The sequence below is a fragment of the Sorex fumeus genome, unplaced genomic scaffold, assembly GCF_029834395.1.
Source record: "Sorex fumeus unplaced genomic scaffold, SorFum_2.1 ptg000126l, whole genome shotgun sequence".
Classification (NCBI taxonomy): Eukaryota; Metazoa; Chordata; class Mammalia; order Eulipotyphla; family Soricidae; genus Sorex; species Sorex fumeus.
The window spans coordinates 4,555,950-4,582,925 of NW_026606183.1; the positions used below are offsets into that span (position 1 = coordinate 4,555,950).

Consider the following 26,976-nt stretch of genomic DNA (forward strand, 5'->3'; position numbering starts at 1 on the left):
GCTTCTTCCTCTAGAGCTTTGCCAAGCGTCGGGCTACAAGCCTTCCCTGTGATGGGGGTGCCCTTAAAGAGGAGGCACGAGTGAATGTCTCAGTCTTTCCCACGATAAGTGAGACAGGACCAGTGACAAGCCCGGGCTAAACCAAGCTTCCCCCAACTCCTGAACCTGGAGCATAGGAGAGGAGCCGCAGTCCACATGAATCCAGAGGCCCGATCTTCAGGCCCAGATCACTAGAGTCTTCTCAGAATGGGGCAGGCTGAGTCCCCTGCCCTGCTGGTGGGCCAAGAACTCTACCCAGATGCACCCACATTTAAAGGGCCCCACTACCGAAGCTGAATCACCCTAGTGACAATCACAGCCGACTATGAGACACTCCGAAATTCACAGTACTGACAGTTGCATAGTAGCCCACTAAGCTCAGTCAACGAAAACAATAGTACAGAAGGCTCAACTGGTGCCTACCAGCTCAGTAAATGCTTAGACAATGCTTTAGTAAGACCACTGTGAGCCGTATGTTGTAACAAGCAGTATCACGGTCCTCCCATTGTTCATGAATTTGCTCGAGTGGGCACCAGTAACATCTCCATTCATCCCAGCCCTGAGATTTTAGCAGCCTCTCCTTACTCATCCTTCCCAACCCTGCCGTATTGGAGGCTCTTTCAGGGTCAGGGGAATGAGGTCCATTATTGTTACTGTTTTTGGCATATTGAATACACCATGGGTAGCTTGCCAAACAAGCAATACATAGTAAATTATTTTGTGTCTGCTAAGGGGGCAGGTTGGGGTGGGGGTGGAGAGGTAACTGGGGACATTGGTGGAGGGAAGGTTACACTGGTGTTGGAATACTGAATACCCAAAATGACTTTGTAAATTATAGAGTTGAGATCAAGCTTCAAACAAATAAACAAAAAATGAATCTGGAACATGTCAACATGGGCAAGATGTAAACCCTTCACCCCTGGGCTGCTGCTGGGCTGAGTGCTAGCTATCAGAGGCAGCAGCATCTATGTAACCCAATCTCTCCGTGGCTGCTATTCAGCAGAAAAAAACAGCAGTGGATTTCTAGGATACCCTGAAAGAAGAGGTCTGCATGGCCAGGAGCCAGGGTGAACTTCTCTGAAAATCTAAGCTAGCTAATGGGTTACGGCAGGTGTCTGAGTCCGTGTGAAAGAGAGAGGCAACTGTCAATCAATAAAGGAAATTAACCGAGCACAAACAGGTGACCTATTTTTTTAACTCAGGGTTCCTTCCTGGATGTTGGCTTTTGAAGATGTGAGGGAGGACAAGATGAGTAAATGTGTTACAAGAAGCACAGCCACGGAAATGGGCAGAAGAGGTTCTGGCCTCTCTCCCGAGCACCTGTGACCCTGTTATCAAAGAAATGAGTAGCCTCTGGGCCTTGAGATCCAGTCTAGGGGCCCCTGTCTTGGATTCATCTCTTCAGTATAAAGCAGGTTCAAAAGTCTCTGTCTTCAATGCTCTGACCTCATAATTTAGCTCATATGGGGCTGTGGCTTCCTCCAATGCTCTGATCTTTGTTTCCATGACCATATTTCTCCCTGTTCAGAATCCTGCACCCTGGTCAATGATGGATGTCTTCTACATCTAACTACTCACCTCGATGCTCGATGCCCAGGTGCTTAGTTAGGTAGATGTACACCTGACTCCTTTCCCCTCACCCAACTCACTTGCAAACTCCACCAGGAGTTAATGAAGGGCAGGGAGGTAGAGAATACTGAATGGAGATGCCCCCCGCCCCCCGCAATCCTCAGCTTCATGTAACAATCATTTCCATGTTAGTACCAAGTCTCACAATGGAGATCTTACTGGTGCCCATTCGAGCAAATCGATGAACAATGGGAGGCCAGTGCTACAGCGCAGAGCAGTGCTACCCCTCGTGTATTATGGTGAGAGGAACATCGTCCCCACCCCAAGTCCAAGTTACTGTAAAAACTAAAGTCGATGGTGAAGAACTCAGGGTCTGACTTTGTTCTTGACAAGCTTTCTGCTCGCCATTCTCCCTCCAATCCAGCATGAGAATTCAGCTCAAGGCGCATTCCCCAAAATCACCTCTCAAGGGTCTTAGACAGTGGCATGGAATCGGGATGGACCCAAAGCTGCTCCGTGACTATCCAATGATGCAAGAGGCAGAGTTCTTAGATCTATTCCCGGATGTTGCTTCCCACCTGAGCACCAGACGGCACAGCAATTAGGCTCTCCAGAATCTCCTGCAAATTGCTTAGAGGGCACCAGACCAAGAATTTTAGGACCTGTCCTCCATACAGTGCTTCCAGACAGAGATGCTAAATCACCTTCCAGATGGTTGAGATGATGCTGAGGTTCATATTCTTGGGGCTGTCAGAGGAATAACCAGCAAAGCCAAACCAACTGCCATGGCCATAGGAGTACCCTTTCCCCAAATGCACAAATGCCTGCCCTGGGTCAGCAATTTCTCAGGATCTGGGGATGCTGATTCCAGCAGCTACACACTACACACACTACACACACACACACACACACACACACACACACACACACTACTCCTCTAGCACCATAAAACTTTAGTGTTAGAAAAACGCCTTTAAGACTTGATTTAATGTTTAGACTTTGGAAGAAACTAATACAAAATGCCCACAGACTTGAACCAGGTATAGGTAGGTTCCCAAAAGAGTGAATGAAAGGAAGCTTGGAAAGAAAACACAACTAGAAACAATGTCCTGGTTAAAGGAGCAGGCATGAGCAGAAATGAAGATGGGGTTCTTGCACTGCTGGAAACATTCCCCCCCCCCCCCGCATCCAACCCACACTTCAGAAAGGAAGGTCGGGAAACCCTCTTTCCACTGTGTTGGACTCAACATGCTGACATATCCTGTCCAAAGGGACTGAGTTCTGGGTTTCAGGCGTGGGTTCCGTCTCCCCATACTGCTCTCTTCTACCCACTGTCCCAGCCTGGGGTTCATGGGTGGGGGACATGGTCCATCAGTTTATTTTCAAGAGAGATTCATGGGAATCTCCTCATGTTTGGATGATGCCTGAATGTTTGCTGACCACAGAGGCTTGTACCCAGTGTGCAGGTATTACAGACTCCCGCTTCGCTTTCAGCCAACATAAAGTCCCTTTCCCTCTCTCCTCGCTCTCCTGTTATGACAGTTTGCATAACAAAGAGGTGAAGAGGTTGGAGCTGGGAACGGGGAGGATGTTCTCATAGGCAGAGCTAAGACCTAGTGAGGGAGTCCAGAAAGTTCCACGTAATGCAGCACTTCAATCAGAGCCACTTGCATCCTGAAGTGAACTATGCGGTGCCAGGGATCAAACCCAGAATTCCCCACATAAAAAGAGTAAAACATCAGTTTTACTCTTTTTTTGTAAAAAGCCAGTTAGCTTTGAAATAATTTATTACACCGCAATGCAGCAATGCAGGTCTCAATGAAAACTGAGAGAACTCTTCCTTTTGGAGAAAGTAGCCAAGACCATCTTGATAAGGAAATTTTATATTTAAAAATGGCTGTATCCTTGCTCATGACCTGCTTTTAAATGATGTCGAACTGTGTTCAGGTGCCCTGATGGCACTGTGGAGGGAAAAGAGTTACCAGCCAGCCCTGTTAGAGCAGGCTGCTAATGCCACCAGTCCCAGGATACCGCTGAAACTGCTGTCAGCCAATTACCACGAACTAACGCAGCTCCATCTCAGTGAAGCCGATATCAAAATGATGAGTTCTGGCAAATCCTGTTCAGCAGCCAGATGGATAATGCTGAACAATTCTGCTCAACAGGTTAACTTCCTTCATTATCTGGGGAAGTGTTTCATCTTAATCATCTTGTAGATCTATTAAGATGCCTCTCCTTTGTAGTGGAATATTCCACCCGAACAGCCTCAAGTTTATTTTATGACAGAACAGAATGGTCACTGGCAACGCCTGTTCCCCAATATCCCAGGTCAAAATTCTGCCTTTCTGTTACAGATCTTGAACCTTCATGCAAGACACCACTCCTGTCTGCAGCGACAAGCAGTTCTGAGGTATAAAAACCAGAAGAACCTTTTGAGACAATGTTCTGCCCTTGTCTCCTGTCTCTGGAAAGAATACAGGCTCCTCCTTCACTGAGCATCATCATCATTAGACACCAGCACCCCGGGCCAAAATCACTAGAAATTTAAGAGTGGAAAAGAGTTGAAAGTCTCCACCGTCTCTCAAATAACAATACAAAGTACTTGCACACTGAATATTTTTTTATGATAAGTCCAAGGGCTCCGATTTAAACACAAATGATAAGATATTCTTCCAATGAGACACTTAAACACTATCATTGAAAAAGGCAGCGCATGTTGGAAGCCTGACTTTAATGCAATGCTCATTCAGTCAATTATTCCTTTAGAAGGTCACGTTTTTTCATCCACTTTATATGTGGCGTTCTGATTTCTATTTCTAAGCTGCTCCTTTTATCACATGCTATCACTCAATCACTTTTGAGGCAGACAGCATATGCATTACAATGAACACAAGGGAAGTGGCAAGAAAGGTACTCCGGCTCTTTCTTGGTCACCTTGTCAGCACCACATTTGCAGAACAAGCTGCAGGGAAAGTACAAGAAGGCAGAGGCAATGTCTCTTTATGGATAGAGTGCTGGGCAGCAACCATGTCAAGATCTCTCCTCAGAGCTGCCAAGCAAGCTTCCACAGACGATTCCTCTCTGAAGGCAGGTCAGGGTTTGAGAGGACAGTGCTCCGGAAGATAAAAGACCCAAGGGGTGAGGCTAACTAAACCCCAGCTCTGAGCAGAACCTCTGAGTGGCCTTCCCACTCAGGGTGGATGATGTGGTTCCTTGTGTAGGTTTTATCGCCTCCTCTGGAGGACAGAATTTGAGCCATCTGCCTTCTCCAGACACGACTGTGAACATTCCAGAGGGGCAGGCTGGAGAGGTGGGGTGGAGGCATGGCAGGCGGGAAACTGGGGATGTTGGTGGTGGGAAATGTGCGCTGGTGGAGAGAAGGGTGTTGGGACATTGTCTGGCTGAAACCCAACCATGAAGAACTTTCTAACTGTGTATCTCATGGCGATTCAAGAAAAAGAAATAAATAAAAAGGTTGTGAGCATTGCTTTCTGTGGGTGCAGTGCCCCTGCGTGCCAAACCCTGACATGAGTACCCCATGGAGGAAAGTGTCATCAAATGAGCAAGGGGGGTGTCTTGGAATCTCACAGAAGAGAGAACAAGAATGTCAACGACTGACCTCAGCAAGAACTTCGGTGCAGGCTGGAGTGATAGCACAGTGGGTAGGGCATTTGCCTTGCATGCGGCCGACACAGGTTCGATTTCCTGCATCCCACATGGTCCCCTGAGCACCGCCAGGAGTGATTCCTGAGTGCATGAACCAGGAGTAAATCCTGTGCATCAGGGCTGCTTGTCCAGGGCTGCGGGCCTTGTGAGGAGTCCCCAGGGCTCCCTGGAGTGGGAACAACCTCCTTCCACCCATCGCAAGTTCCGCTCATCAACCAAGTGCTCACCCACGTGTCACAGTGGTGGCAGTAACACAGCTGAGGGAAGACACCGAGGTCTTCTCCAGTGAAGTGAAGGCTCCAGGGTAGCAAAGTTCCATGGTGAAAGTCTGGAAGTCAGGCAACACTTTGTCCCAGTCCCAACATGCTCTCAGGTGACCTTGACAAGGTTAGCCAAAACCCCCATTTTGGACATTTGCAAAAAATGAAGTCAAAAAATGAGGCCAGGGGGACAGCACATGCCTTGGATATGGCCAAGCCCAGCTCTAGACCCAGCATCACAGGATCCCTGCAAGCATCTCTGGGGGTGGCCCTGGAGGCTGAAAGCACCACGGGGGAGACTGATAATTCCAGCACCACATCAACTGGCTCTCACGTTGAATCACCATCCAGGTGGGCTAAGTATCACCCCAGCTGCCCACCCCCAAGCCTTTTGAGCACTGCTCGGGTAGACCAGGAGTAAGTCCCTAGCTCTACATCCTCAGGCCCAGCACCACTGAACCACCATTTTGGCTGGCCAAGTACTGTGAGAAGCCCCTAGGCTCTCTGAGCACTTTTTGGGAGTACTATAAAAAAACGAAAACTAACTCCTAGGGCCTGGATAAATGGCTGGGTGGTCATAGTCAAGTGTGTGCTTCAGCCCCGGCATCACAGCAAAGAATCGTAAGCAGCATTAAAGGGTTAAGAGTCACAATGATGAACATGATTTCAGTCATAACGTTGCAGGAAAGGGGCTGGAGCGATAGCACAGCCGTAGGGCGTTTGCCTTACAAGTGGCCAACTTGGCCGACCCGAGTTCGATTCCTCTGCCCCTCTTGGAGAGCCCGCCAAGCTACCGAGAGTATCTCACCCGCACGGCTGAGCCTGGCAAGCTACCCATGACGTATTCGATATGCCAAACACAGTAACATGTCTCATGATGGAGACGTTACTGGGCCCGCTCGAGCAAATCGATGAACAATGGGAGGACCATGACTGTGACTGTTCCAGGAAAAAATTAATACGAGCAGGGGACTGGAGCAATAACACAGCAGGTAGGGCATTTGCCTTGCATGCGGCCAACCCAGGTTAGATTCCTAGCATCCCATAGGGTCCCCCAAGCAGTGCCAGGAGTAATTCCTGAGTGCATAAGCCAGAAGTAACCCCTGTGCAATGCCGGGTGTGACCCAAAGGGCAAAATAAAATAATAGGAGCAGACTTCTGCTCTGGGCATGGTACCAGAATGCCCTCCCCCCTGCCCCCCAAGGACAGGAGAAAACTGAGTAGAATGTGATGTGAAAAGTCACTGACCTCAGGCAGTGCAGGGCCCCGTGCATGGGGGTGGGGAGATGCAGGGGAACCTTTGTTTCCTTGCTTCAAACCCTGGAATCTAATCCTAGCCCTATTCACATTCAGGGGCTGAAGGGACTAGAATCCACGAGGGGAGGAAGTTACAGGGAGAAGCCCTCAGATCCTGTGCTGAGGTTCCCAGAATGTCTGGCCAGATGCTTACCCCCAGGGACAGGGGAAATGAAACAAATGAACTAGGGGGCAGCCCCTGGAAGACTGAGGCCAGAGGCCAGAGATGGTGGGCAGGGGGATGGCTCCATGGTGATGAGCTGCTACCTGAACTGCTGCCGGCACCCCTGGTCATCACCACATGACAAGGGGAAGAGAAATATGAAGTTCTAGAACAGAAAGTCACCTCCATGCCACATGAGGATAGTCCAGTGGCACTGCAGGTTTTGAGTCACACCACATCCTCACCCTAACACCCAGTTGGCCAACGGTCCCCAGGAGTGGACGAACATGGGAGGCCCCCCAAATAAAATATGATAGAGCAAATGTGTAAACAGATAGTTTTTACTCTAGTTTCTTCTTTTTCAAAGAGAAATTAAAACTAGACCTAGGAGATGACTTATCAATTCCTCGGGCATCCTGCTGAGACACAAGAGAGTAAGGAAAGTTCTGGAGAGAGGGCACATTAGGAACCCTCCTAATTACTAAGCCAGGGCAGACTCAAGTCCCAACAAGATCCCCAGGGAAGCCAAGGGGAGACTAGGATTCCCTCAGAACCAACAGGGACCAACAAGGACCAACCCACCTGCACACAGTCAGGAAGCCAGAGAGGAAGAGTTCCCTCCACCGAGAAAGAAGACCAGGCCTCTACTCACAAACCTTCACGTGTGAATACTTACAGGCATGCTGAGAAAGAAAACCAGATGCCTGTGAAAATCAGCACAGGCAGGGCGAGATGAGTTGACCACTGAGATAAGGCTTCTACCAGAAAGTTGCAGGGGACCCCGTAACATAGCCCCAAACACCCCCGAGGTCAGTCTATCACCAGAAATACCCACTCTCGGACACGAACATGTTCATGTCTGAGGCCCAGCAGACACCCGTCAATTGCCACATGGAGGGAGGGGACACAGCTCCTCCCTTCCTGAGATACAGGCCAGGCCGACTGGGAAGGAGGTGCCAGACTCGCCGCAGCTGCAAGCCAGCAAACCTAGAGGACTTTCCTGTAGTCAGTAACTGCTTCCCGGGATGACCCCGCTCCCACTCAGAAGAAGCACAGTCTCACTGTCCTTGGGACCGCTCCACCCAGGGAACAGACACTGCGGTCAATGTGTGTATCTGAGACACTGGGTGGAGGGATTTCTGTTCCAGTGTGGCATGGCTTCTTTCTGAACTTTGATAAGAGAACTAGGAAGTTCCCGGCAGCAATTGGAATTGGGGTCTGGGTGACAGTTCCTTTCAAAGCTATTTTCTGAGGGGGAACTACCCACGGATGGGGAACTTTTGACCTGGCACTGAAGGAAAGGGGCATTCCATCCTGGTGACACCTGCCAACCAGGTGAGGGAGCCTGTTCCCCTCCCCCCATCAGCTGGAAGCTGCAAGTACGAACCTGTACAACAGGACAGCCGGACCATAACGAGGGTTTCCCTGTGGCCTCACCCCATCATGCAGTGCTGAGTGTCCTCAGAAGGCAAGTGCATGGCATGAGTAGGCCCCAAGCAAAGACCACAATGTTTTCACCGGCTGGCCTTGGGCTCCAAAGCAGGCTGTTTCCCCTCAGGATTCCCACCCAGGACAGACCAGCTGCCCGTGGTGCCTGGAGCTGTGAACACAATGGCCCTGTGTGCTCTCCTGCTCGGGGCAAGGGTACGGGGCAGCCTAGCCCTGAGCTGGAGAGGGACCAAAAGCGAGTCCACGGTGCTCAGGAGAAGGCAGCTAAGAGGAAGGGCAGGGTGTGTGAATCAGACTTCCAGACTCCAGGAAGCAGAGCCTCTTCAGAGCCATCCGAACCCCGGGACTATCTCCCCGTTCCCATGATGTCTTTGTACTGGGCCCACCCAGGAAGCGCCAAACCCCTCCTGCTAACTATTGCCCAAACCAGGGGATAGATTCCAGGGACCCCGAGGGTGGAAATACCTCTAACTACTGCACCTGCCTCTGGAGCAGAACACCCCCTCCCCCCCGCCCACACACACACACACCCTGCGAGAATAGGGAATTCTGGGCCTCTTTTCTGCCTTTGAGAGGTCATGAGGAAGGCTCAGTTTGAATCAGGGTCCTACTGTCGGGCTCAGGGGTCACCGCTAAAATGTCCTTTAGCTGCTAAAGGCCAGGAGACGGACAGGTACATCTCTGTGACACCGGCTCAGTGCAGACCCTCATGAGGTGTCTCAGACCATCCACACATCTCCTACTCCCCCATCCCAGATGCACTTGGGAACCCAGACCACCAACCTCTGCCATTATACTGCTCCTTTGTGCAGAGAAGCCCTCCTCCAGCACGCAGAGTGACAAGAGCAGAAGAAGCCGGCCCAGATCCTGGTCTGCAGTTGGAGAAGCCAAACCCCTTCTCTGTCCTGAGCTGGCGCTGCCCCCTCGCTGGTGAGAAATGACACTGGCTCAGGCCACCATGCTTAAAAAAGTAGCTATGTGGTGGAATAGAGAAGGGATCACTAAGAGGATGATGGCTGAAGGAACCGGTCAGGATGGGAGTTATGTGCAGAAAGTAGATAAAGGACCAAACATGATAACCTCTCAGTGTCTGTATTGCAAACCATAATGGCCAAAAGTAGGGAGAGAGTATGGGGAATATTGTCTGCCATGGAGGCGGGGGGGGGGGGGGGGGCGCGAAGGGTGGGAGATGGGGGGTATGCTGGGGATATTGGTGGTGGAGAATGTGCACTGGTGGAGGGATGGGTGTTTGATCACTGTGTGATTGTAACCGAAATATGAAAGCTTGTAACTATCTCATGGTGATTTAATAAATTTTTTTTAAAAGCAGCTATGTGGGCCATCCAGGGTAATTTTTTACTTTCTCTATTTTATTATTTATTTTATTTTATCTTTTTTTTTTACTTTCTCTATTTTAGAAAGCAAATTTAAGCTTTACTGTTTTAAAACAGTATCACAAGGAACACAGAATCCCCAAAACACTGGGAGAGGGGGAGGAAACTCATCCTGGTTCAGCCTCAGCATCCGTAGACCTAGGCACACATGTGTGTGTGGGGGGGGGGGGGGTGGAGGCGGGGGTTCTCACAGTCTCTTAGATACAAATTCCTTCTTGCCCTTGTGGTTCTGTGTTTGTAGTGACAGGGTTGGTAGACACAGGGCAGGACAGGGCGCTGTCCCAGGCTGGGTTTAGTCATCGTGTCCTCAGATTTGTCCCCATTCCTGATCCTGCCCTCAGCGCTCAGGGCCGGACTGTGTGACAAAGCAACAGAGGCAATTAAGGTAATTGCTGTCCCTTCCCACCTCCTCACAGCTTCCAGATGATTCTGATCTGGGCAGAATTCAAGTACCATGGCCCCAAGTCAAGAGACAGCCATTTCCAGGACATCAGCCTCCCCTGCAGCCAGGCCCCATTGTCAAGGACAATGTGGAAAGGGAATAGCACCTTTGGGTACAGGGATTGCAGAAACAGGACATTCCCCTCAGAGGCTTGAGGGCTCCCTTGAGTCCGTCTCTTGGAGAGGCCATGGTCTGGCCCCACATGGAAGCCAAGCTTTTCGCTCAGAACTCTTCTCCTCACACTGCTGTTAGACTTGGCCACAATGATGTGCCCACCATGGACACACAGAGGCCACAGGGGCCTCTCCCGAGGGGCTGCTCCTTACCGTCCAGCTCCTCCACAGAGATGTTGGCGAGCTGCTCGCTATCGCTGCCGGCAGAGAGCGACCGGTTGAGGTAATTGCCCTTGTAAAGCAGGCCCGCGGTCACGTGGTGGAAGGGCATCTTCTCCCTGTGTGCAGAGACAAGAGGGAGGGAGAGACAGACGTCAGCATGCCTTCCTCTTCCCCTCCCTGAAAGGACCACCCCACTTCAGATGGCCACCGGCTGTTTTAAAGCACATGCCCAAAGGGAAAGTCAGGAAATTCAGGGTCCCCTAGGTCTGCATGGCCCTCAGAGATCTCGGACACTCCCTCCTCCCCTTCACTTTATGCTTCATCCCAGTCCATTACGCATTGGGACCGTATTGTCCCTGCAGAGGCACCCAGTGTCACACCCAACTGCCTCTCCACATAGACAAGAATGCCCTTTGCAGGGCTGGAGTGATAGCACAGTGGATAGGGTGTTTGCCTTGCACACGGCTGACCCCAGGTTCGAGTCCCAGCATCCCATATGGTCCTCCAAGCACCGCCAGGAATGATTCCTGAGTGCATGAGCCAGGAGTAACCCCTGAGCCTCACCAGGTGGGATCCCCTCCCCCCCAAAAAAGCAAAATAAAATAAAATAATGCCTTTTTCTCCCTTCCTTGGCTGGATGTTCCTCCCCAGATCTCTCTGGAAGGGCCCCTGTGTCCAGCCAGGCTGGGCTGCCCAGGGACTGGACACCTTGGCTGCCATGTCTTCGCTGCAATGTGCCAAGACCCAAGAGTTCACGTCCCCCAGGCTCAGCACTCACAAGGGGAGGGAGTGTAGCCTTGAGGAGGGGCATGGACGGGGACATACATGTGTCTGCCTGCACTCACAGCCAGTCCCCCCGGCACTCTCATGCCTAACCTGTGACCGAGCAAAACTCCTTCAGGCCAGCCCCAGAAGTGTAAGGTCCTCTGCCAAGATGGCCAGCACAGGCATGGCCCAGCTGCAGGCAGGGGAAGGAATGGGCACGCAAGGAAGGAGAAAAAGGCAGCAGCTGGAGAGGGGGTGCTCCGTGATGAGTGGACACTGAGCAGATCACTGGGCATTTGCCCATCTGCTTCCACAAGGGAAGAGGTGGCATCACCAGCTTCTGGGCAGGATAAAGGACTAGGTGGGGACTCTGGGTTCAATTATAGAGTTGGGTGAAGACCATCTTTACATAGAACCCTTCTAGCTGAACTGGGTGGGGTGCGTGGGGATGTCCCTGCTAGTATGGTATGCAGGCTTGGGGTCCCTGCCAGGGTCTTGTGGGACCATGGTGAATCCACACTCCCCTCAACACTGAGCTGGAATCTCCTGTGTAACACGCTGTAAGCTGCAGGGAAATTGAGACCCCACTCCCCGCCCCCCTTCCCTCTCAAACCAAGCTGTTCTGGAAATCTACTTAAGAGGAAACTAGTAGGCAGTCCCTCAAGGGGACAGAGGTGACAGGCCCACAGGACGCCCACCCCACCCTTGCCACATGCCCCGATCTAGAACACGCCACAGCTGCTTACTGAGAGGTCAACCCAGGAGATGCCCAAGAGTCAGCGGGCTCGAGAGAGGGTCAGTCCCACAGTGTCAGCTCGCCACAGCCACCGCCACAAAGCAGCCTCCGCTAAGCACCCGGCACTTCCACCCGGATATCAAACTCTCGCTTCAAACTCAAGATGTCTAAAAATGAATTCATTATCGTCCCCGAAAAATAGGCCATACTTCCTGATTTCTCTATTTCTATCAAAGGTACTTTTCACTCATGCTAACAACTGGGACAGCGCTCACAAATGGGCCCTGAAAGGGAAGCTGACACTTGCCAAGCAAGAGCCATCAGCCTCCCCACCCCCAGGACGCATGGGCCAGAGCTGTCCCAGAGCCGTCCCAGTCGACTCAATGGACCTGCACTGGCCCATCGCAGGACATAGTGCTACCTCCAAAGAGCACCCACGGGGCTGGAGTGACAGCATAGCGGGTACGGCATTTGCCTTCCACATGGCTGACCCAGGTTCGATTCCCAGCATCCCATATGGTCCCCCAAGCACCACCAGGAGTGATTCCTGAGTGCAGAGCAGGAGTAAACCCTGAGCATCGCCGGGTGTGACCAAAAAGGAAATAAATAAATAAATAAATAAATAAATAAATAAAGCACCCGCTACTCCCACTCAAGGATCCATTCATTCTCCACCAGGATGAATCTACCTCCACCCCCACCCCATGGTTCCTTCCACTTAACCAGAACACAAGCTATTTCTCTGAAAACACCCACCTCTTACCATCTCCTTTTTGCTCTGAGATTTTCTCATCTCTCAGGCCAGTTTTGAAAGTTAACATTTGGACCGACACCTCCCTTGTGTGAAGCCATCCTGATTTGGAAAGCTTCAAGACCTTCTTCCTGCCTGCAGCTGAGCCTGCTGGGCCGAGCTGGGACCTCAGTGCCTCTGCAGGGCCTTAGACTTCTGGGGCTGGGTTGAAGGAGCTTTGCTTTTTTCCCAGAGGGCTTGCGCAGCTTCTCTGGGTACAGAGAGGTATCCTCACTCTGTAGCAGGTCTGAGCAGCCCAGTCAGCCTCACCTGCTTGCCCTAAACATCCTTCCTGAAGTCGTTCCAGAGGAGACACACATCACAATGTGGCCTAGTTGGGGAGCCCCATCAGGTGGTAAAAATGCTGGTGCAGCCCTTCCCACTTTGCCACTCATGGTGGAGTTTTCAGATTTTGTAAATATCTCACCATTCCTTATCACCTTTACCCTGGGGCTCTGACTTCCGGAACACACATTTTCACGGCTGGAGTTACGAGGTTATCCTCCTACCCCAGCTACTCGCTAGCTCAGCCATGGAATGTTAAATACTCTGCAGGGAAAGCTAGTCACAAATGAATCCCACTCGACAGACCAACATAATTTGCTTCTGAAAAAAGCAGCTTACAAAATTAGGTACACATTCAGTTCATCCAGTTTCTGCACCCAAAATGCTCCAAGTCTAGTGGGAGAGAAAACATGTGCAATTGAACCATCCATATAGATAAATAAAGTCATATTCAGGAAAGGAAGAGCATTATCACAAGTAAGCTAAAAACAGCTGCTGCAATTAAGGACTACATTTCACTCCAAGCCACATGGGGAAACCCAAGCTTTAAGCATCTCTTTTTGGCTCAGGGATGAAAACATGCAAGTTTGATGGCAAAGACAGAACAGTTCTAAACTAAAACTTAGAGATGGAGCCTTATAGGGAGGGAAATGAACAAAAACCATCTATGTGAGAATTTTCAAGGGCTACATTTCTCATTGAGAAATACTAGTTAAGGGATTGTTAATCTTATATGTTGTTTTATGGTTAAGATTCAGAACCATCTGGTTTAAAACCATGCTAGCTTTAAATCCTAGTTCTGCCCTTATTTACCTTGTAAGTTACAACTCCCCAAGACTCCATCTCCTCTTCTATAAAACTGGGCTTTTGATAGACACTGAGTAGTATTTCCATACATAGAAGAGAATATCTGAGAAGTACTGGACATGGTGTGACTCACATCCTGAGTAAGTATCAGTATTTGCAAGATATAGGGCAAACCAGGTCCTGAACGGATTCAGTAGGAGATACACCAGCCAGAACTCAAGTGAGGGTCGCAAGGATCTGGAGGAGGGTAGGCTTCAGAGGGGAGCTGACTAGCTTTGCACACCACTTGTGCTAAGGGTTCCTAAGATGAGATGACATGAGATGGTGAATGGCATAAGCAGGCAGTTGGTTGTATCAGAAAGAAGGAGCTATTAGATAGGGTAGCACCAGAGCTGAAGAAGATTCAATGGGGGCTGGAGAGAGAGTACAGCAGGTAGGGCTTTTACACTGCATGCAGCTGGGTTTGGTCCCTGGTATCCCATATGGTCCCCAAACACCACCAGGAGTAATTCCTGAGTGCAGAACCAGGAGTAACCCCTAAGCATCACTAGATATATTCCCCACCCCCACCCCCCACAAAATGTCTACTTCCAGGGAGACTAGCTCATGGTTCACATCAAGGACAAGGTGTCAAGGGTTAAAAATAGAAGGGGTGCTTCCTATTTTCAAGGTCAAGGATCTAGAACATGCCTTGGTGGAGTAACAGATTTGAGTCTTCTCATGCTTACTTTAAGATAATGCCTAACTGGGAAGGTTCTGTTATGTACCAACCTGACTGGGCCCCAGGTCTGAACCCACTCGTTATTCTGGTGCACCTGTGAAGGTGTTTCTAAACGAAATCAGACAGAATCAAGCAGACTCAGCATGGACCACTTCCCAGCCAGTGGGAGCCTGAACAGAGCAGAGCAAAGCCATTCTCTCTGCTGACGGCTTGAGGGGCGACATCAGTCTTTTCCTGCCTTTGTCTCTAGTCTCAGCCCGGGGCTAACACAATCAGCTCCGCTGACTCTCCAACTTGCTGCTACTGACTAGGGGACTTCTCAGCCCCCAAACCATGAGACAATTCCTTATAATAAACCCTTTCTCTACATCCACACACATAGTTTTCTCTGAATAATGCACAAAACATCCCCTTATCTCTCTTCTGTAGCACCAAAAACACAAGCACATTAATGTAGGCTCATATTATTATTAGGGCTGGAGCGACAGCACAGCGGGTAGGGCGTTCGCCTTACAAGCGGCCAACATGGCCGACCCGAGTTCGATTCCTCCGCCCCTCTCGGAGAGCCCGGCAAGCTACCGAGAGTATCTTGCCCGCACGGCAGAGCCTGGCAAGCTCCCCGTGACGTATTCGATATGCCAAACACAGTAACAACAAAGTCTCCAATGGAGACGTTACTGGGCCCGCTTGAGCAAATCGACGATCAACGGGAGGGCCTTTACCTTTACCCTTTACCATATTATTATTATGGAAAAAGAATGTGCCAGAACATAATTACAAAGGGCCTCAGAAGCAGTGTGACTGAGCGAGTGATTTGTGATTTGAACACCATTTCTTGCTGGTGTGCAACAAGATAAGGACAGGACCTGAGAAAAAGCCCTGGCATTTTATAGCAATTTATGGCATGATACTAACCTCTTTTCATGTGACTAGTCTACTTGATTTTTTTTACATTTTGCTTTTCTATTTTTCCAGTAATTCATTTTTATTTAAACGAATATAAATATTCAGTTTGCTCGAGCGGGCCCAGTAACGTCTCCATTGGAGACTTTGTTGTTACTGTGTCTGGCATATCGAATACTCTCGGTAGCTTGCCGGGCTCTCCGAGAGGGGCGGAGGAATCGAACTCGGGTCGGCCATGTTGGCCGCTTGTAAGGCGAACGCCCTACCCGCTGTGCTGTCGCTCCAGCCCTAATAATAATATGAGCCTACATTAATGTGCTTGTGTTTTTGGTGCTACAGAAGAGAGATAAGGGGATGTTTTGTGCATTATTCAGAGAAAACTATGTGTGTGGATGTAGAGAAAGGGTTTATTATAAGGAATTGTCTCATGGTTTGGGGGCTGAGAAGTCCCCTAGTCAGTAGCAGCAAGTTGGAGAGTCAGCGGAGCTGATTGTGTTAGCCCCGGGCTGAGACTAGAGACAAAGGCAGGAAAAGACTGATGTCGCCCCTCAAGCCGTCAGCAGAGAGAATGGCTTTGCTCTGCTCTGTTCAGGCTCCCACTGGCTGGGAAGTGGTCCATGCTGAGTCTGCTTGATTCTGTCTGATTTCGTTTAGAAACACCTTCACAGGTGCACCAGAATAACGAGTGGGTTCAGACCTGGGGCCCAGTCAGGTTGGTACATAACAGAACCTTCCCAGTTAGGCATTATCTTAAAGTAAGCATGAGAAGACTCAAATCTGTTACTCCACCAAGGCATGTTCTAGATCCTTGACCTTGAAAATAGGAAGCACCCCTTCTATTTTTAACCCTTGACACCTTGTCCTTGATGTGAACCATGAGCTAGTCTCCCTGGAAGTAGACATTTTAATTCAAAGTGCCATAAAAGGCTAGAAGCTTCCCACAAATAGTTCAGGAAGCACTCTCTAAAGTACTTAAGGGCTGGAGAAATAGTACAAAGGCTAAAGTGTTTTCCCTGGACATAGCCAACCACATTTCAAACTATGATATCATGTATTGTCCCCCAAGTCCCTTTAGCAGAATCCCTGAGCACAGAGCTAGGAGTAAGCCCTGAGTACTGCCAGATATGGTCCAATCGCTTGCACCTCTCCTTAAAAAAATAAAATACTTATTTAAGCTATACGAATAGATGGTAATGAATTACAGAAAATAAAAACATTTTGGTAGGTCTATGAAACTCTTTCAAAGAGCTTGAGAGATGTATAAAGTCTTGGATGGACTTTGGAAAGAAGGGGCAAGGGCAGACGAAATTTGAGCTTCTGCAAAGTTCCTGCAATGTGCATAAAATGAAATCCACTCAAATCTGACCAACCTCCTGTCCTTCACCTACCCAGCAAAGGTCTAACACTAACCCTGAACTCTAAAAGTTAAAGACCCTAGTGACCCCTTAGAAATAAAGGCACACCGAAAGCATGCCACTCCTAATACACCACAACTGAGTACCGAAAAGACTCCCACATAGGCATCCGTGTATGTCAGATTAGAATAGAATCGATGTATACTGGCATTTTGAATTTAGAGTAAAAGAGTCAGACAGTAAAGGGATAAGAAGAGATTTTTATCTTCCCGAATTTTCTTCTTGTTCAGAGACCCATGGACTCTGGGAAATCATCAGTCATGACTTTGGGCAATCACCCTTCTGACTGTTGGAACTGTCTTTCAAAAGCAGCAAAGGAAGCATCACACTGCCCTTTCTGCCCTGTGAAGCCGCAATCCCCTCCCTGTAGCTACTCAGGGATAAGACCTCCCAGGACGAAACATGGGTTGAAACAAAAATAAGTTCCCTGCACAAGATGGTCCTAGGATTGATGAGCTATGGGAATTACAGTCTTTCGTGAGTTGCTTTTGATTAAGAAGAAACTTTTAGAAGTCCTCAGATACCCCCAAAACTAATGTGTCCTCCTTAGAGTCCAGGAGTTAAGTGATAGGGACAGGATGATCCCATCTATAGCAAAGATGCACCCGGTACGTGCCAGCTAGACACTGGCATCTGCCTATGCCCTTAGACAACAATTGTGTTCCCTTCTTTAGATCCTGCAGGGCACGCCAATTGGCAAACAGTTTGGCTAGAGCTCAAGTAAGACAGGGATGAGTAAGCAGAAAACACTTGGGGTCTGTATAAAAGTTCTGTGTCTTTAGAGGTGGAAGCACTTTCAGAATGTAGAGCAAAGATCATATTGTGAACAATCCAGTACAAAAACGAATTTTTCTAGGTTTTGACTGTGACTTTGAAACAGGAAAACAGGGCATCTAAATAAGAATGAAAATTCATTAGAAAATATCAGCATAAGGTGAGGAAATACCAAGTTAAAAGGAAGAAGCAACAACCTTTGCAGAACAACAGAGAACCTCCAAAACATATGCAGAATGAAAATCTACAGAATACCTCTCTTGCTAAAAAAAAAAAGAAAGAAAGAAAAGAAAGAAAGAAAATATACAGAATAGAAATATTTCTAACAATGGAGAATTCAGCAAATAACATGATACACTATCTACTCACCACCCAGTCTGAACAAAGGTTAATATTTGCCTTAATTGATTTCAACCCTCTTTTAAAGAAAAGTGTTAGATTCAAACCATGTCCATTGATTTTATTCCTCTACTTCTCTCCGCACTGATAACTCTATTCTTGAGGTGAAATGTATCCTTCTCATCCATGCTTTCATTTTTTTCTGGATTTGGATGTAATGATCTAGAATAAATTATAGCTCTGTTGTGTGTATCTTTAAATTTCCATAAATCATGACACACCATACATATGTTTTTTGAAACTTGCACATTTCATGCTATATTAGACTTTAGGAGTTTATCCAAATCTATACACATATATCTAGCTAATTCATTTTTAACTGCTCCATAATTTTAATTTTATAAATATATTGAAGCTTATTTAACCTTTATCCAATGAACAGAAAAGTTTGTTGCAATGAATCTCTTTATCGCTAACTTATACAGAAATTTCTCTACTCATATACCAACATAAAAAACCTTCGCACCCAGAGTGGCTGGGTTAGATATCTACTGCTACATAACAAATTACCCCTGCACTTCTAACATTGATCCTCTCCAGTGACAAGAAACAAGTCCTTGCGCTGGGAAATTCCAACCCAAGTCTATGAGTTTTTGGTCAAGTTACTGTCATCAGTAGTGATGTGGCAATCACCCTCACTTCGCTGTTCACAAAAAAGGCCTCCTTGTGGGTCTACTACTCCAAGACTACTCCAATGTTCTAATGACAAGGCCACTGGCTTTCCCTGGGCAAAAGATAGTAGGTGCTTTAATGACCTGGTCTCATCACCTACAGTCACGTTCACCACATCCCACTCATTAGAAGTCTGCTGCTAAATGGGCCACTCCCATGCAAAGGAGAATTTAGCTCTGGTTTATAGAAGGAATCCACTTCAGTAAATTTTCTTTTCACCTTTGTTAACTAGATGGCTCAGCACTTTTTTTCCATTGCTTTGTTGTGTCACTTTATTGTTCTCCAATACTTGAACCCACTCTTTTAATCCCCAACTAAACTAAGCAGTCATTATCATTGTTGTGGATGCATCATATAACCAATGTTTACCTAAGCTCTCCGACACATTTGCCAAACTCTCTGCTCATCGTTGTTTCCTACAGAGAATTTTTCCCTCTCTTAAGGAAGGATCTTTAGAAATTCCTTCACTGGGGAGCTATTAATGAAAGGCTTCTTAACTCTTTGGTTGAAAAGTGTTCCAATTCCCTTTGAATTATAGTTCAACTCGTTGAGAATTATGAATTGATTATTTCCTTAGTACACTAAAGAAAACTTGTTGTTGATTTAAAAAAGTCAACTTGCTCACTTATTATCATTCTGGATATTTCTAAGTATTATTTTCGGATAGAGACTCTCTCTTACTCTTTATATTCTGTCCCTTTGTAAACTGTTCAGATATATGATGAGACTCTTCATTCAAGTACAATATATTTATTGGTTCATTCAACACACATTCACACTCCATCTGAATGAAAATGTTGAAAAGCTGATAAATATATTTTTCAAACTACCTTGCCACAAGAATTTTGGATGTGAACTCATTTCAATATTCAAAAGCACTTGTACAAATGTTACTGTAGAAGTGAGATGAAAACGGTGGTGTGTCAGGTCTCAAAACATAGCTTGTACTTGTATCCATAGTATCACTACTCCCATATGGCATTTCTGAGGTATCAATATGATTTTACTGAACTGAGATTGGAGAGCTGTGTACACACTATTATCTAGCACTTTAGTGTATAAGACTAAAGTAAAAAAAAAAACTATGAATTATAATACAATGTGATAAAAAGACTAGGAAATTATGAGTTTTCTGCATTTATCTATTTTCTTTTTAATATAACTCAATTGAAAGTTTATGCTTTGGGAGCTGGAGCAATAGCACAGCAGGTAGGGAGTTTTCCTTGCATGCAGCTGACCCAGGTTCGATTCTCAGCATTCCACATGGTCCCCTGAGCACTGCCAAAAGTGATTCCTGAGTGCATGAGCCAGGTGTAACCCCTGTACATTGTTGTCTGTGACCCAAAAAGAAAAAAAAAGTTTATGCTTTGTTTCAGAAGCTAAGTTTAGGGATAGGATAAATAGTACAGAAGGTAGGCTTTGCATGTGAACGACCCAGGTTCAATCCCAAACACCCCAGATTGTCCCCTGAGCACTACAAGGAGGAATCCCTGAATCCAGAGCCAAGAATAAGCCCTGAGCACTGCTGAGAAAGACCCCCAAAACAAAAAAATCACAAAAAGATAAACAGAACATAAGTTTGTATTTCATTTATAATTCATTGAAGAGTGGCTACTTTTAAAATTCCTGAAAAAATTAACGACTGGTCTTCGTGAGCTGGTATAAGCTGGTTCCAGTGTGACAGTGGGAAGAGGCCTTTCTCCTCAACTCTTCCAGCTGTTTCTGTAGGAAATAAAGGCCAGGGAGACGTAGCACATCCCTGCAACCACTCCTTGCTGTCCCCTCAGCAGCTTTCAGTTACGTAGCTAAAGTTAAGGGGTAGTGGCAAGAGCAGCAAAGGCTTTGGGTTCTTAGATCACAGCTTGAAGAGTCCATTCTCCAGGGTTGAAGAAAGAAGCAGGAGGAGAGTCACATCTATAGCGGTGGTCTGAGTAAAAGGAGGCCTCAAGCTGGCTAATTCTGAATTATCTAGAAATCGCTCTGGAAATCCACCCAAAATGCCTGCCCTTCTTTCCACACCCAACCATTTTATAAGTACCGACTTCCCTGGATTAAATGTCCTCCTGTTCAGAATACCCAGGTTCTTGAAATAAACCTCAGATGAAACATTATCTTAATGTCTTAAACATTTTTAAATTCTCATATTGTTATCTCATTGTATATTTCATGAGATAAAACAATTTTTCCTATAATTTTTATTTCTTTACTCTTTTACCTTGCCATGCACTGTAGCACTATAGCACTGTCCTCCTGTTGTTCATCGATTTGCTCGAGCGAGCACCAGTAACGTCTCCATTGTGAGACTTGTTACTGTTTTTGGCATATCGAATATGTCACAAGGAGCTTGCCAGGCTCTGTCGTGTGGGCGGGATGCTCTCAGTAGCTTGGCGGGCTCTACCTCAGAATATCGTGCCGCATGAGCTCCATGTCTGGAGGCACACACCCTCCTTTTCATATCCCTGACTCCCTGAGGGTGCATGCAGTCTCCTGAGGTGACTTTTGGGGGCAGGGATATCAGAAACATGCTCAGCACATGCTGCTCCCTGCCTCATGGGTGTGGTGGGCATTTCCCCAGAAGGAGATCAATTTGCTCCTTTTTTTCATTTGTGGCAGGGAATACCCACAACACATGGGCAGCGGGAATGGGGGCTACACCTCCCTGAGGCATTGTTTGTAGTTCGACTTGTCACTGGGGACTTTCTTCTGCAGTTGCTGCTCTGAGCAGTAACAAACACGTTGTCAAACTTGCTGAGCAGGGCACAGACTGCTCTGCCCCCATGTAGGGGCAGGGACAGGGAAGCAATCAGACCAAGGGTCCATTCCTGGTGCCTGCCTCTGGTGGGCCAGACACCACATCTTTCATCTTTGAGGGATATAAAATCCCACCCACAGTGTCTCTTGCAGTTTCCTATTTATCAGCAGCCATGGCCTACACCACCCTCTCTGGGCTGTTTTCGCTTCCTTCCTTTCATGGGAAGTCATTTAGAAAACAGAGATCGTCTCTGCTGGAGACATCGGAAAAGGCAGGTAGAGAGGGGAGATGCCTCACCTCTCTCTTTTGGCCTTCGGTCTTCTTCCAGGGCCCTTGTGGCACAATCCATGGGCAACTTATGGCCAGGGACTGTGAAAATGCCATTTGAAGGATCAGCCCCAGAATGCAGAACAGAAGTGGGGAGGAAAAGAACAGATTTGTAGGCAAGCAAAAGTCAGCCAGCCTGGGTCAGGATTCAGCTGATAATCTTGAGTTCAACCAGGAAAGAGTCCACGTTAGCTTCGTGGGGACCATACTAACAGGACCGAATATCCTCATGAAATTTTTTCTTTGAAAGAAAAGAAAGGTTCCCTCCTCATTTTCTACCTGAGCTCCCAGGTAGAAAATGCAGGACACCCACAAAGAAACAAAATGCTTTATTGCTTTACTCAGAGTGGGCTTGAGGGTTCTTGGTGAGTATATAAAGAATACTTGGTAATGAGACTTACAAATTAAATTGTGGGAACATATTCTAAGGTAAACTGAAGAGAAAAATTCTAATTTCAAAACAGCTCAAAACAAGAAGCATTACAATGAAGCCAACTTCATATTGGAAAGGTCAAATCCAAAGTGAAAATATTATCCACAAAATTCTTATGTATCCTATATTACATCATTATAAAGAAAAAATTTAAATATAAAAAATTAAATTCAGAGAAACTTTAAAGATACCAAAAATTTAATATAGAAAAGTGTTTCAAAAAAGGTGAAATTTAAAAGTACTGCTCAGTCTTCAACAAACTGATAAAACTATAAAAGGAGAAAAAAAGAAAAAAGAAAAGTGAAGAGGATTCAAATAATGCAGACATTTTTCTATAAAGGCTATTTATCTGTGTGTATGTGTCCTTACTCTTCAGATACCACTTGTCAGATATCTGCAGACCTCTATAACATATTTATCAATGTAAGACCACAAAGCAAACATTAGTAAAGTCATTCAAAAACAAGACTAGTGCATTTGAATATCACTAGAGAAAACGGTAATAGTCAAGGTTTTAAAAACTAAGTTTTACATATTTCAAGCTTTATTGAGATATATAACTGACATACAGTATCATTTAAATTTAAGATGAGTGAAATATCAGTTTAATACATTTATACATTCCAAGTCTGCTCGGATCGGGACTGGGCCTCCTCCACCCAGATCCCTCATCTTCCAGTAGCTAGACAGTTACACCCACCACCTGCCGTGTAATCCCATCCATGGCCAAGATTCAAAGACTATAAAACCAAGCTCCTGGAAGCGACCTCTTATTGTCTAGTTTTCACTCTCAGAGAACCCGGCAGGCTACTGAAAGCATTTTGCCTGCGTAAATGCTTGACTGGGAACACCTGTAAAGGTGATTAGAGGCTTCCCCAAAAACCTCCATCCCTCTAGGGGAGCTCAGCAAGCTACTGAGAGTACCCTGCCCTCACAGCAGAGCCTGGCAAGCTACCCTTGGCATACTTGTTTTGCAAAAAACAGTAACAATGATGGTCCTCATTCCCCTGACCCTGAAAGAGTCCCCAATATGCCATCGGGCTACATTAGAACCTGACAAGGATGACTGAAGACGTTACTGGTGCCCGCTCGAGCAAACTGATGAACAACGAGATGACAGTGATACAGTGATAAAGTGATACATTCCAGATGGATCTCAACCACAGTGTAAGTAACCATCCCCATCAAATCACAAAATCACCATTTCTTTTTATGGTGAGAACATGTAAGATACACTCTTAGCAACTTTCAAGTCTCTAATACAGTCTAATTAGCTTTCATTATGATGCTATATATCAGTTCCCCAGAATTTATTCATTAAAATTGGAAATTTTAATATGCTTTATGAAATAACTTCTAGATCAAACTTTAAGTTAAAATTAGGAGCCAGAGAGAAGTAAGACCTTGCAGGCAGTCCTGCACTGTGGTTGATCCAGCTGCAAATCTCAGACACTAGGGCTAGTCAGGGCCCTTGCCTTGCACATAGCCAACCAGGGTTCAATCCCCAACACCATATTTAATCCCCTGAGTCCTGACAGAAGTGATCCCTGAAATTCAAGTCAGGTGTAAACTCTGAGTACTGCTGGGTGTAGCACCCAAACCAAACCCAAACAAATCCCAGACACCAGGGACAGTACTCCAAGAATGCCAGGGGTCACTCCTGAGCACACAGCCAGGAGTAGGCCCTGAACAATGCCAGGTGAGACTACACCTCAAAGTAAATTAAAATCATAATCCTGGATTATGTTAAAAGTAATTCTTATTTTTAAAATGGACTGCAAGAAAAGTACATTCAGATATAAAAGGTCTTACTACTATTGTCACTGTCACTGTCACTGTCCTCCCGTTGTTCATCAATTTGCTGGAGCGGGCCCAGTAACGTCTCCATTGTGACACTTGTTACTGTGTTTGGCATATCGAATACGTCATAGGTAGCTTGCCAGGCGAGATACTCCCTGTAGTTGCCAGGCTCTCAGAGAGGGGTGGAGAAATCGAACCTGGGTCGGCCAGATTGGCCGCGTGCAAGGCAAATGCCCTACCCGCTGTGCTATCGCTCCAACCCGTTATTACTATTAAAAATAGAAAATAAACTATAAAATAGGCTTATTTAAAAACAAATTTCTAACGTTTTCAAATAATAATAAATTTAATAAAATAATTAAAGATAAATTAAGAAATATAAACTAATAAGAGTGTTCCTTAAAAGCAAAAGCAATTAAATAGAAAAATCTTGGACAAGTTTATCAAAGGAAACAAAATGCACCAAAAGACAGCATTCCTAAACGTGAAAAGTCCACGTGCAACTCTAGACTAATAAATGCAAAACACGGCTTAAATGAATTATTTTCTCTCAAAATAAAGAAATTGGATTTTTATTGAATTCAATACGATTTAATATTACTCATGCTTATTGAAAATCCTGGCATAACACTTTGTTATATAATGATTTGAAGTTCTGGTTTTAGGATGGGTTTATTTCCATATTTTATTCTATGTCTGCCATAACCCAAATTACACCCCAGATTTAGACACAGATCCAAGTGAAAGAAAAATGTCACTGGCAGTATTTATTAAATCATAATATACATTCTTCAATCCCAACAGATAAGCATGTCAAGATGTTTGCTGATAAAGCTTCACCTCCTTTAATGTCAGAGGGTGATTCTGCAGACTGATTGAACATTTCATGTAACAAACTGCCCAAAAGCATATTTGGGCTCTTCAATTGGAAGAGTTTAAGCAGTTGACAAAATTGTTTTCATATTTTTGTTCACTTGTTTGTTTTTGAAACATACCTGGTGGTACTCAGGGCTTACTCCTCGCTTCTACTCAGAGATCACTCCTGACAGGATTTGGGGGATTATGTGTGGTGCCAAGAATCAAATCTGGGCACATGCAAGGCAAATGCCCTATCCATTATACTACCTCTCTAGCCCCTGTTTCAGGTTTTTTTTTTAACTTCACATATTTAAGTTTATAGAGGTGAACTCATTCACTTGGTTTTATCAGCAACAAAGTCATAGCATGGTCAAAACATTTCCATAAACAACTATTTTTAAAGACGCATTCCATGCTATGAATTTTCTTTGAAAGGCAGGTTTTTTAAATCTCTGTAGAAAAAAGCCAGGGTGTAAGCACCTTTGTACACCTTAGTCAAATGCAATCCTTCTCTTCCTCCCTTCTCTACTCTTCCTACTTTCATCACACCCTAATCTGAAGCCCCCACTAAGACTATACCATTGGAATGAGAGAAGACAAGATACCTGCTCCCTCTGTGATTAAGTTCCACTGTTCTCGGAATTCAATAAGGAATTAAGACATGAACAAAAATAAGAGGCCATTTAAAAGAAAAGAAAAAAGTGAAATAAAAAACCAGAGTGAAATACACGTAAATATTTAGCTCATTCCTCATAGTTAAAACACATTCTAAGTATAAAGAAATTACAAAGGAAAAAAATTGATAGCCTTGCCAGAATAAAAATATAAATCCTGAGAATTAAACAGCATAAATAAAAGTAATAGGAAAACAGGGAGAACAAAAAAGGGCATGACCAGGCAATTCACAAAATGGGGAAGACAAACAACTAAATACAATATATGAAAATTATAGTTGATTTCCCAATGAATCATGGAATTTTTGAAAAAAGGCCACGATCTGATTTTTCTGTGTAAGGAGATTTGTTGGACTTTGTTTTTCATATGCTGGTGAGAATGGAAGGAACTGGTATTAGGCAGCAGCTGACGAATTGTTTAGAGAAGAAAATTTGACAATTAGGTACCAAGAGTTTAGCAATGGTTCTCACCCTTTGATTCATGATTATTTAAAATATTTCCGAAGATGTGGGCAAGGATTTTTGCACCAAAATTTGTGCTGTTTTGTTTTCATGGAAAAACAAAGATAAGAAAACAAAACTCGGGGCCAGAGCAATAGTACAGCAGGTCAGGTGATTGCCTTGTATGCTGCCGACTTAGGTTCAAATTCAGCTTTTTTTTTTCTTTTCGGGTCACACTTGGAGATGCTCAGGGGTTACTCCTGGCTTTGCACTCAGGAATCACTCCTGGCAGTTCTCAGGGGACCATATGGGATGCTGGGAATCAAACCTGGGTCGGCCACATGCAAGGCAAATGCCCTACCCGCTGTGCTATCACTCCAGCCCCCAAATCCTGTATTTCATGTGGTCCCCTGAACATCACCAAAAGAAGTTCCATATTGTCCAAGTTCCAAGTAAGTGATTTCTGAGTTCAGAACCAGGAGTAACCCCTGAGCATCACCAAATATGCCCCACAAAAAAAAAAAGAAAAAAGAAAGAAAAACTAAATAGAAATTAATAGCTGAAGCATGTCATCCATATCATCTCCATATACTTGTTGTATATCTACGATGCTTGCTAAAATGTTAATGCCTATCACGACATCAGATACATGAAAGAATGCTCACCATCACATATTATTAGGAAATTCAAATCAAGATAACAACACTATACCACCTCACACCAGTAGGAATGGCACATATAAAAACTAATGGGAACAATCTATGTTCGCAGAGATTTGGTGAGAAAGGAGTTCTCTCATCCACTGCTGGTG

The 26,976-nt window shown here is 45.9% G+C and overlaps 1 protein-coding gene across 4 annotated transcripts in view; it reads right to left on the reverse strand.

The window, feature by feature from the left end:
* The window catches only part of CALN1 (calneuron 1), a 520,902-nt gene that overhangs the window by 353,471 nt on the left and 140,455 nt on the right, over positions 1-26,976 (reverse strand). For 3 of the 4 annotated variants that reach the window (XM_056137648.1, XM_056137649.1, XM_056137647.1), the window contains exon 2: positions 10,605-10,729. In XM_056137648.1, coding sequence (XP_055993623.1) covers positions 10,605-10,722 — 118 coding nt within the window. In that variant the 5' untranslated portion in view covers positions 10,723-10,729. The remainder of the gene's footprint in view (positions 1-10,604; positions 10,730-26,976) is intronic. The other variant, XM_056137646.1, reaches the window with a different exon arrangement.